Raw genomic sequence first — 12,482 nt, forward strand, 5'->3', positions numbered from 1 at the left:
TCACGGCAACCCTGGATGTACTTACGGACTGGGGAACAAGAGGCTGAAGAGCAGCTCCACAGAGAGGGACCTGGGGGTTCTGGTTGACAGGAAGTTGAACATGAGCCAACAGCGTGCCCTGGCAGCCAAGGGGGCCAACTGTGTCCTGGGGTGCATCAAGCACCGCATTGCTGCCGGTCAAGGGAGGTGATTGTCCTGCTCTGCTCTGCGCTGGTGCGGCCTCACCTCGAGTGCTGTGTGCAGTTTTGGGAGCCACAGTTCATTAAGGATATAAAGCTACTAGAGAGTGTCCAGAGGAGGGTCACGAAGTTGGTGAAGGGTTTTCAGGGGAAACTGTATGATGGGCAGCTAAAGTAATTTAGTTTGTTCAGCCTGGAGAAGGGGAGACTAAGGAGAGACCTCATCATAGTCTACAGCTTCTTCACAGGGAAGGAGGAGGGGCAGGTGCTGATCTTTTCTCTCTGGTGACCAACAATAGGACCTGAGGGAATGGTAGGAAGGTGTGCCAGGGGAGGTTTAGGAAAAGGTTCTTCAACCAGAGGGTGGTGGAGCACTGAAACAGGCTCCCCAGGGAGGCAGTCACGGTGCTAAGCTTGATGCTATTCAAGAAGCACTTGGACAATGCCCTCAGAGATATGGTGTGAATTTTGGGGTTGTCCTGTGCAGGGACAGGAGTTGGGCTTGATGATCCTTGTGGGTCCCTTCCAACCCAGGACATTCTGTGTTTCTATTTTTATAGAATCCCCCTATCTGGCTGGACTGTGGCCATTTTCCATAACCCTATTTGCCTTGACAAGTTGCCCATGGGAAAGAACACAAAGTAAAATGCTCTTTGTGCAAGAGCAAAATATCCAGTACTTGTACAATGCTCCTTTTGTTAGGAAAGTATGCAGAGATATTAGTATAAATAGATGCAACACTGAAAGTGTGCTCAGAGTGAATGAATTTTTAATGGCTCCTCACCATAGAAATGGTTGCAGATATCTAGGTCAGATTTTAAGGAAGTTGCACATTTACTCTATGTTGTACATTTCTCAAAGACCCATTCGAATAAGGTGGGAGGAACAAGGAAGTGCTCTTCTAAAAGTAGTGTAGTGTCTTACAAGATAATTGATACTAATAAAGTACAGCTATTTGTAAAAATAAAGCAATCACTATTTTCTAGCTTTCTGTAACCAAGACGGGATAACTTCATTCACTTCTGTTATTTAGCTTACAAAAACACTTTTCACAGCATGCCTTTTACATTAGTAGAAGCAATTTAAACTATACTTTCCAGCTTACTGCTGGCCTTTTCTGTGGGTAACTCATTCCTAGCAGTTAAACTCTTCCCAGATGCAAACATGATAACTGTGATTCTGCTCATAGGCCTAAAGGGGACTTTGTTGTTGTAATTTGTGCTCGGTGGCAAACCTTTTTTCTCTGTGTGTACGTACTGTAGAGGAACCCAGAGCTCCAGGTTTGCTTTGCTTTGCTCAAGCTCTGGGCAAGCTTAAAGACAGGAGGAGATGCTTCCTGCCAAGGCGGCATTGCTTTGCTGTCTGCTTTATCTGCTGCAAGGGTGCAGGAAGTAAACTTTGTCCTTCGTCTTGCAGCCACCCAGATCCACTGAAGGGACCAACATCCTTGTGTCAGAGGGTGCTCTGCAGTAAATCTGCTCAGGGCAGATGTCATTGGTGTTTGTTACATATCTTGTGCGTTACTGTTATTTGCACCTAAATCTTCAACAAAATTCTTTGTCAGACACTTTGCAATTGAGTTAATGCACGCAGGCAACTGGTCTGAATAGTTACAACTGTTCCTCTCCAGGTTTATCTCAGCATAAAGAAACCCAGCCTAAGTACAGTGAAGTAATTGTACTAAGTATAGATCATTAAACTTCTCAGATGGAATGAAAGTCCTGGTGTTGCATCTCTTTATCTGACTGGGAGTTTTGCAATCTTCTCTTTTTTTTAATCCACCTTGGTTTGTTTGGTTTTTTTTAATCCCCCATCTCCAGATTCATTCCACCCTATTCAAGCAGAAGTATTTAAAAGCATCTTTGAGCTTTATTTTTAAGTGCCTGCATATTTGACCTCGGAAAGAAGCTATCTGCAAGCGTTGTGGGGGATGTACAGTGCTGCTGAGGTCAGTGTATGCTTTGTCCAGAAATGAAAAGGGTATCAGTGCTGAGACGAAACACACCGTGGTTTTGGAAAACTAAGGTGGGGGGCAGAGGGAAAGTAAGTTTTACAAGCATGTTGCTTGACCACTTTTACAGACTTTCAGATGCTTTTTTTTTTTTTCCTCACAACAATTTTCTGTCCTTCCTTATCTCTCCTTATCAGCTGTTAGCTGCTGTGGGGCACTGTGTGCAACTTATTAGCTGACCTAAGCAAGGTCCTGGGGGAAAAACAAATCCCACGGCAACTTTGCTGTGTGCCTATGCGAGCAGCATCACAGCTCTGCTGGGGAAATGGGCATTTTGTTATCCATGTTATGGTATTGTGGGCACTCTACAAGCGAAACGCCAATGGGACATCAGCTGCGTGATCTTAAAATTGCTTCCCTTCAGCTTTTTGTGGCTGGATGACATCATTAAGCCGAGAAAGTATTCACTAAATTTAGAATAGGAATGCCATCGGTGCTGTTCATTATCCTTTTAATCTAATTCAAAAAGAAAAGGAAATTGATTTTTAAGGGGGGCTACTGGTAAAGATTAAGGAGTGATTTTTTTCATGAGCTACTGCACATATTGCCTTTTAGATTGAGACCTGCAAAGAAGACAGGCATCGCTAATAACTTTATCATCGCAGTTCTAATGGTATTTACGTTGCCTGTGCATTGCTTTATTTAACAGCACACAAACCAAAATATTTTCTTTCTCAGAGATGCCCTTTACATCACTACCTGAAGAGATTCCCAAGTAGCATACCTGAAAGGAGGACGTGTGTCCTCCCAGAGTTAGCCTGCATTTTTCAGTCAGATAGAAAAATGGTTTTCCCTTGTATTGCTGAGCATGACAATATATGGTATGGAATATCTCCCTGGTTAGTTTGGGTCACCTGCCTGGTTGTGTCCCCCAAGCCTATAGCCTACCCCTCAGGCTGTTCACCGTAGGGGGCAAAGTGAGAAACAGAGGTGTCCTTGATGCTGCGCAAACCCTGTTCAGCAAAAGCTAGAAGATTAGTGTTTATCAGTATGGTTTTGGTCAAAAACCTAAACCACAGCACCATATGAGTGGCCATGAAGAAAATTAACTCTTTTCTAGCCAGACCCAGTACAGCCTGAAACTCAGGAGGGGATCTTTGCTATCTGTCTTCTCCATTAAATGTATATTGCCTAATCTTTCCTTGGAATACTCACCTTTACCTGCTTTTATTATCCCACAAAAGGAATAAACCAGCTGCACAGTCTAGATAACTTGTCTTTTCACAAGCATTTGAAGGGGATAAGCAGCTGATTTAAGCACATTAGTTGAACGCAGTGATTAGATGCTTCAAGCCAGATTGTGCATATTAGCAAGCGATTATGGGCGCTCTCTCTCATAAGTCAATTTGCATGTGTGTATAGTAGGGACTTTCAGATTCTGAAATGCATGGATCATGTCTTGGTTCGAAAAAGGAACTGCAAAGCTCTTCCTCCGTTACGCAAGCATGTCTGTGCCATCAGGGTTACCTTTTTGAAATGTATCTGTAGTTACATGAATAGTCATTATTGGAAAAATATTCTCCTTGGCTTTGGATTTCCCTTAAGACGATGGCATAGCTCTCCATAAAGATGAGCCAGTAGGATGGTGGGAACAGTGCTTTGTCACTGCCAGCGTCATTCCTCATGATCCTGTCAGCCTTATGAGTCCCAACCTCAGCACCTCCTGGAACTGAGGCAACTAAAATAAATCTTTCTCTGTTTTTAAATTAAAGCCTTGTGAGTATTGAAAATAGCTTTGCAACATGTTATCAATGCACCCTAAAGACTTTAAAACCAGAAAGCAAATAAAGCCAATTTTGCTGTATTTAGCTTGATGGTTTTGAAGCCTGATGTTTCAGCATGCAGTTTATGAGTTTGGACTCCTCTCCACCTGCTGTTGGGAAGGGGAAACCATAGCTATGTCTGAAAGCAGCTACAAACTACTTAACAGACTCCAGAGATCTTCCACCTAGGCAGCTGATGAGGAAAAATGCTTTGAGGTTCATATATATCTGCATTTTCCCCTTCCCAGTGAGATGTTTACTAGAACCAGACCCTAGTCATAGCAAAGTCATATTGCAATGTGAACCCATTTCAATCAGCTGGAGGCTTACAAACGTTCTTGATACATTTAAATTAAATCACATTTAGATCAAAGGAATCTTGTGATTCACTCCAGTGAGAATTAGGACAAAAGTTTAGGGCCAAAATGACACAACTCAATTGATTTACAGCATCTGGGACACTCCAGTACCAGTACTGGACAGTCTCCGCTACCTATTTGTCTGCTATTATAGCATGAAAAGCAAAATAGTCCCTTCACTGTTGCATTGACTAATCAAGAAAAAGCAGGAGAAAAAAAAGAACAGGGGGTGGGGTTTTGTTGATTTTTGCATTTAATCAAACAGGTCATGGCATTGTTTTGTCTTCTCCTGATGTAAAGGCTCATCTGTTGCTTGTGCTAGAACCTCCATCACACCTCCAGAGCAAGATGCAAAAATAAAGGAACAACCAAAAAAGTTACGATGACTAAATTAAATTTCACTTAAATCTTTTTTTGACAAAATACACATTGCTGCAGAGGATTAGGTGATAATATCATCCTATTAGCTCAGAGATTAAAGTAAAATATTCTTCAAAATCCTATCACATTTATTTCTTTAGAACTGAATTTGGTGATTTAGCATTATGGTCACCAAATCTTTTTTGGCTTTTTATTTTATTTTCCTTCGGTTCTTAAGTTATAAAGTTTATAGTATCTGCTTGATATAGTTCATTTTAACATCATGAATTTGCAATTTACATGAGCTAGGGAAAATAATTCTACAATGCACACACTTTCTGATTAACCGTGTGTGACTTAAGTAGATCTGAGAAATTAGTTTTAAACAGTGTTTTGAAAGATCTAAGTTCAGCCATGCTTTATGAGGCAGAAATTTTTCTTTTTTCTTAACTAGTGTAATTTCTGATAATCAGTGCAGTCCTTTGTTGTGCAAGGTTATTGCCGGTGGTGTGGTGGTGGGTGTTTGCCAAGGAAGGGGGCTGGGAGGAGGGGCACCAGCAGGAGTAAGTGCAGGAGTAAGTTCTGGTGGAGAATTTACACCAAAGAGCATCTTCATAGTTGTTCAAGAAAAAGCTTCTGGGATCAGGGTCTGACAACTCATTTGATGAGTATGCAAAATACATCATTTTGCACATAAATGGCTAACCTCACAATGCAGTGTCTTTACATTGATTTGCTTAATGTGCACACTTCATGTGTTTCCTATGCACTTTTTTAAGAGACATTTGCAGAAATTACCTGTATAGATCCACTTTTTTTATCTTGTAATCTACCAAGTCTTTTTAATCGCCCATACCTTGGGGATCACATACCTGCATAATGATATCCAGTCCTCCATCCCTTCGTGATGAGGTTGGTCTGATTTCTGTCACTGGATTCGTGTGGAGCTGGATGGAAAGATATTAAATTTTTGGAGAGTTTTTTGCCCTTCATGTCATATGTTCTGTCTGTCTGAACTATTCAGCTGCAGAAAGCTCTATTTTAGGAGAAGTTCAATAAACCTCTTAATAACTGGAAATGTTAGAGGGTTATTCAAGAATATTTTATCAGTACCTGCTAGTTTCTGTTGTTTGCGTCATGTCTTCTGTAGGCTTTGAGATTAAGTTGGCACTATGATATTTCTCTTATACTAGACACAGCCATAGAGAAGTAAGAGGTGTTTGGGTTGCTTGCTTTTCATGGTGATATAAAGTGACGTAAGTCACCTCTGTCAGTGGCTTTGTATTAATTGAGACCCCATTGTTTTAAATAACCAGGTTTAGATGTCTCTGTATAAATAAACAAATCAGGAGGAGATAGTTCTGCCCTAGTCCTGACAGGTCTAGCCTTAATGAGCAAAAGGTCTTTAGTAGTTTTGTAATAGAAGAATTTACTCGCACCCATTCATGAGACCAACTAAAATTATACAATAAACGGGCATATAAAACACCTTAAAATTGAAAAATGGAAAAACCTGTGGGAATTGTGCAGGTACAGTCCAGAGGAATATAGTCTGATCATAAGCTTACCTGTCCTTCCAGATGTAAAAGAATGTTACTGCACAACAGAAAGCATTTACTCTCACTGGTCAGAAAAACAGAAGTAGGTAAAAATCAGTTAAATATTAAGCAATATTATATATAGTAAATATGTTATAATTCATAATATATAAAAATATATAAAATATAATTGTACAGCTGCAGCAGACAGCTTCAGTTCTGACCAATAAACTCTCCAAGAATCACTTTAACAGACGTATTTTAATCAGGATTTAGAGGCCTTTCCTGGATATCAGAGTGTGTATAGGAACAATGAGTGAGGCTTAAATCTAGCATATAATTCTATATGTAGGCAATAACAGTAGTAAATATTGCCATTCTTCTATTTCCAGCCATGTATATTGACTTCTCATGATGCAAGATAACCGTGTTACCATCTGGGGCTTGTTTTCTTTCCTGTACTTGTTTCTGTTCCCTCATTTCTTAAGTTTTTGGTGGCTCCAACACTGGAGTCCTTGCTAGGACTTCTGGGACCTGCTGTAGGCCAAATAACAGTAGCATCACCGAACTTGGGACTTAAAAAATAATATTTTTTTAATCCATCCCAGGGAAATCAGCTGTAACTTTAATGCCTCTAGAGAGGATGGTGGGGTTAAGTTCCTTCTCGTCCTCTTTGGCGGCACAAGCAGCGTAGCCCTGGCTGCATGGTACTTGAGCCTAGACAGGGAGAGGTCCCTTGGCCTTGCCCAAGGAGCATCCTTCTGGGGCATGAAAGATGGAAGTTTGCACCACTCAGGGGGAGCAGGGACTTGAAGCCAGGACCCCTGTCCCCTGTGTTTGTGCTTTAGCTGCCATTGCTGTGTTGAGAGACCACGATGCCTTCCTCCCTCCTGGCAAAGCCTGCTGTGAGTAGGAGATCCCTCTGTGACTTGAGGCTAGTGCCACACCTGCAGCTCTGATGCAGAGCTGAAAGCTCTGTGAGATGAGATTTAGTGTTTCCAGGGGGCTAGCTCTGCATACAGATTTTTGGATCACCTAACCTTCAGTCTAACCTTTCCCACACCTTATGTCGGGCACCTGGCTCTGGGTTTTCATTTCCACAACATGCACTGAGTTTTTAGGCTTTTCAGGGCTTTCCTTGCTGGTGGTTAAGTGCTAACATAATTTTTTAGGACCTAACACTGCATTTGTCCATTAAGGACATGTTTTTTAAAAGATGCTTTTGTTTACTTGTTTGTCTCAACATGAAACATGCTTGAATGAAGGTGGGCTGTATTAATTTCTTTGACCCTAAAATAATGCCAGCAACAAAACCAAGGAAATGCTTTTCAATTATTTCCCCCATGTACCTCAGAAAGAATTGGTACTGAACAGCCAGTATCTCAAGTTAAGTACAGATTGATTCTTGGAGCCTAATTGGTGAGATTTATTGACAATACAGAATTTGACTGGTTATAATAAACTCCTATTCATTATACAGTTGATAATTCAACAAGTAGCTGATTCTAATTTTCAGTGTTCGTTATACCATTAAGGCTGACTTTATTAGCCTACCCAGGGATGTTTAAAAACAATTAACCTTAATTTTTTAAAGTGGAATGTGAGACTTCAGCTATTAAACTTCAATTCTACTTTAACTGCTCCAGGGCATTACACACGTGGCTTCTGAATTCTGGCACCTTATTAATGCAGGATAGCAGGGTATTCAACAAAGAAACTCAAAGTTTGATTTTTACCTCTATGCACATGTGGCTTTCCTCATACAGGTAACCTCACCTATGAATGAGGTTCCCTTCTTTTAATTTGTTTTTGGATCGGGCTGTAAATTCTTGTTGTGGTAAAGAATGGTGTAGGCCAGTGTTTAATTAAGAAATGCAAACCTCCTGATGATCTGCGCCTGCAGAGAGAATTCGTTTTATAATATTGCAATAAGTATATTATAGTTGGCTTTTGAGACAAAGCCTGCTTTCTAGGGCTCCAAAATTAGCTGTGCATTTCTACAATGGAGAGTTTAGGAAAGGTTTCAAAGCAGATCAAAGTTAAAGAGTCTCCTGATGGTTCAGCTTTGTAGCACTAAGCCTGCTGGTTGTTCTGCAAGGATCCGTTGTACCTAGCTGCACTCCGAAAGCACAGCCATAGTTTTGCGTGCTTTACACCGGCCATGATTTTAGTAGGGTTTTACAAATTGCCTAATCCAGGTTAGGCCTTTTCTGGAAGCTCTTTAATCCTTCTAACATTTGCATAGTGATCTCAATACTGTAATTCTTGTGTGACAGTGTGTTGAAGCTCTTCCTGACTTACATTGATGATAGTACAAGAGTAATGGAATACCAAATTGACTTTATCATCCTCCAGGACTGAGATTTCAGTGTTTAAAAAAGCATGGGGCCAAGTTCACAGTGTGTAATCACAGTGACATCTCTAGAGTTAGGTGAGGCATGCATTGACTTTGTCCTGCTTTAGTAAATATTAACTCATATTTGGGAATCTAAATGAGGGGGTAGATTCTACTAAAGACCTACAGTTTAAAAAAATGAACATTTCACAATGGTATTCTATCTAGATAATACTTTTTTCCCTATGACTTTGATTAACACATGATAATCTCCCATGAAAATTCTAAACTAATCAGCTGTAATAAAAAATAGATGAGGATTATATGAATACTTTATTGAATGGTAAGAAAGTAGGTCTCTAGTTTTAAGGTATTGTGTTAAAATTTTCAGGACTGCACAGCAGGTAATACCGGTCTGACTTCCCATTTCTGCAGACCTTACAATAAAGCAGCACAGACATGAGCTGAAAGGCAACCCCAAGCAGCCATGCAACACCATTTCTGAGATTATAAAAATGAGGCATGGTCTAGCAGGCATGCTCACTGAAAAAAAAGTCTTCCAAAGTAATTCAGAAAACAATTAATTTCCATTTCCATGGGAAAATAGACTAAGAAACTGAATCACAGTTCACATTGTGCCCAACGACAGGCCAAGGGGCAACGGGCACAAGTGGGAACACAGGAAGTTCCACTTAAACAGGAGAAAAAAATTCTTTACTGTGAGGGTGACAGAGCAGTGGCACAGGTTGCCCAGAGAGATCGTGGAGTCTCCTTCCCTGGAGACATTCAAAACCTGCCTGGATGCATTCCTGTGCCCCCTGTTCTGGGTGTCCCTGCTTAAGCAGAGGGGCTGGACAAGATGATCTCCAGAGGTCCCTTCCAACCCCTACCATTTGCTGATTCTGTGATTCATGTATGTAACACAGGTGGTTTTTTTAAATAAAACACCATTTTTATTTAACAGCTATCATTCAATACAACTGGTATTATCTGATGTCTTGCTTATTTTATCTGCTTCATGTTTAATACCTGAGAGTTTGAATGTGACTTTTATTCTTAGCAGGAAATACAAAATTACAATATTTCTCCCTGCAAAATCTCTGTGGGCTTTCTCACGTCTCAGCTAGGCTTTCTTGACCTGACTTCTAGTCATAAGCATGTCATGGGAAGCATGTATCTTGATGAGCAGGTCATGTTAATATATGCAGTTGTTTGTGCTTGCTACCTATGAATGATTAAATGCGTGAAAGAAAACAATTACCCAGATAACATTTTATTTCTCCAAGGAGTAGTCGATACCCTACCTTTCATTTGCTGGGTGCCATCAGAAGTTCCGTCATCCTCTTTGTTTGTTGTGATAAAAGAGATGAGTGCAGGTTAACAAAAAGATTTATATGATATTTTAAATATTTTTTCTTCATAAAGCATATTCTGTGACCTTTAAAAAATTATTAAATTGTTGTCTTCATTTGTGATCGAGTTGTGTATTCCAAAGCCCTAATTTTGTTGCACATTATGAACTAATTTGAAGAGAGACTGAGAAGCAATAAAGGGTATTAATGTTGCACTGACAGGAGATAGTAGCTGACTCCTTAAATTATCCATTCAGTAGGTTAAGGTTTATCTTGCATGAGCATGCATGTGCCACCGTATAGCCTTGTGTAAGCAACTCACTCCAGTCTGGCTCCACAGGGCTCCTTCATCCTGTGCTTGAGCATCTCTCAAAGGAGAGGTTGAGATGAAAAAGATGCCATCTCCTCCAAGCACACAGCAAAGCTGCGATGACCAGGTCTGGATTTCTTGTTGAAGCAAACAGGGAAACTGCAACTACTGGCAGATGCTATTTCCCCTCCAGATCCCGAGCTGCCCGACACTGTTCTGTATGTCTGGTCTGGGCAGGCAGTTGGAGTCCCATGAAGCCTTTGAACATTACAGGTGTATGTAGGCGCTGAAGCCTTCAGCCTGGAGGCTATCCTTGTACCAGTGATAAAGGCCTCTCCTGTGCTGACAAGGCTGTCACATAGTCCCATGTTGTGAATAGTGAATAATCACACCATTTTCTTTATTTTCAGGAGATTTGTCCTCACCAAGATGAGAGTCATTCCAAAAGGAGCTTTCGCAGGACTTGGTGACCTAGAGAAAATGTATGTATTGTGTCAATATTTATTAGGAAGCAACTGTTTTACTCAGAAGAGCAGTTTCTGGTTGCAGCTCCTTTTACTGACTGTGAGCAAGCCCCTATCGCTGAGCTTCATCTAGATTCATCTTTCTGTTTAAAAATCTTAGCAACATTTTTTTGAAGACCATGTTACAAAACATGATTGTCATAAATGCATTTTTATATCAGCAAGCAGGCAGTCCTTTGTCAAAGGGTTGGTTCAGCATGGAGTGTCATTCCAATTAATAAATAAAGCACCATAGCAGAACATAATGGGAAACTTATTATTCTGAGAACTTTGTAATAGATTGTAATAAACCAGTGGAAGATTAGGGAGGAAAGCACTCCTGTTCATAACAGGGCAACCAATTCTATTTTCACTAAAGAATAAATAGGATTGTTTTGTTCATGTTCAGAGTGAGCTAGCAGGATGTATGAGAGAAGTTTCTTATGGGTGATAGATCCAAAAATCTTAGCACATAAAGAGTGCAAGCATCTAATATCTGTGAATTTTAGTGATAAACCTGGAGATATAATTATGAGCACCTTTGATGAACAGATGTATCGTACATTCATTGCAGCCCTCAACCACTAGAAGGAAAAATCCTTAGTAAAGTGTCTCCTACCTTTCTTTAACAACAGAAAATCTCTGGGTTAACTGGTGCTAGCACCAGAAATGATAACTGTCACTGTCCAACACGAACTATTCAGGGCATGTACGGCTTTTCTGAATTATTTCATATATGAGCAAACCACAACATTTTGTTTAGCTCTTGCACCCTGATGGGAGGGGGTCACAAACAGGCTGTTTGCCCAAGAGGATTCTGAGTGAGAGTGGAGAAATGAACTTCAAAGTCAGTGCTGTTTTCAGTGCTGTGAGTGTAATGGCAAACCTAAAAAGGAATCAATTGCTGACACTTCTCTGTCTCATTTCTACCCTTTTCCCTCATACTTTTGCATAAGTAAGGGATTTAGCAAGAAGGTGAATAAATCAGAAGTTATGGCAAGGAAAGGGGAAGGATTTTGAACCTAGAGAAGTACGGATGGATGAAGAATGAGCAGGCAACGTGCAAGGAGGATTGAAGAGCTGCTGGTAAGCAGCAAGTGGTAAAGCTCACACAGCACCTGGCCTTTCCTGAAGCATGTGATCCATTTCAGGGCATCACTGTAGGTTCAGGAGTCTTCTGCTGGCATGTGGTACATGCTAAAAAGCCTCCAGTTGCTGCATCCCACTCATGCATCCAGACCCTCATAACCCCATCAAACACCACTGTAAACAGTCATTCTTCTTGAGAAAACAAAAAGAAGGTGGAGGTGTTTTTGTGGCCAAGACTTACCAGTTAGGAATAAGATCAGCTCTGCGTCACCAATTTTGTTGGCACTTGTTTCTCCCCAGTCCTGCAGGGTTCCTTTTAGTCTAGTCCTTGTGGAAAATCATTGAGCGTTCTGGACTATGAAGTGGGTTGCAAAGTGCATTGTAAACTGCTCCCGTTATCTTTAATTACTCAGAAACCATATGTCAGATATGTATGAAGGTAGCAATTGCATTGAATAGGATGTCTCTAAGTGGTGATTTATTGTTAACCAAAAAAATTATACATGGAAATGAGCTTGGTTTGAAAATATATCTATGTACTATTAGTACATGGAGGAGAAATTGGGGCAGACAGTTTACAGCAAAACATCCTTGAAAATAAAAGTGTGATAAATATGTAAATGAGACCAATCAACATCACAAAGATGTGGTATTTGCAGATGATATGGCAAACAGATAAAATT

At 40.5% G+C, this 12,482-nt stretch overlaps 1 protein-coding gene across 1 annotated transcript in view; it reads left to right on the forward strand.

Moving 5' to 3' along the window:
* Positions 1-12,482, forward strand: part of FSHR (follicle stimulating hormone receptor) — an 84,301-nt gene that overhangs the window by 22,332 nt on the left and 49,487 nt on the right. Inside the window, exon 2 of the mRNA XM_075088643.1 lies at positions 10,618-10,689. Coding sequence (XP_074944744.1) covers positions 10,618-10,689 — 72 coding nt within the window. The remainder of the gene's footprint in view (positions 1-10,617; positions 10,690-12,482) is intronic.

Source organism: Phalacrocorax aristotelis, chromosome 3, assembly GCF_949628215.1.
Source record: "Phalacrocorax aristotelis chromosome 3, bGulAri2.1, whole genome shotgun sequence".
Taxonomy (NCBI): Eukaryota; Metazoa; Chordata; class Aves; order Suliformes; family Phalacrocoracidae; genus Phalacrocorax; species Phalacrocorax aristotelis.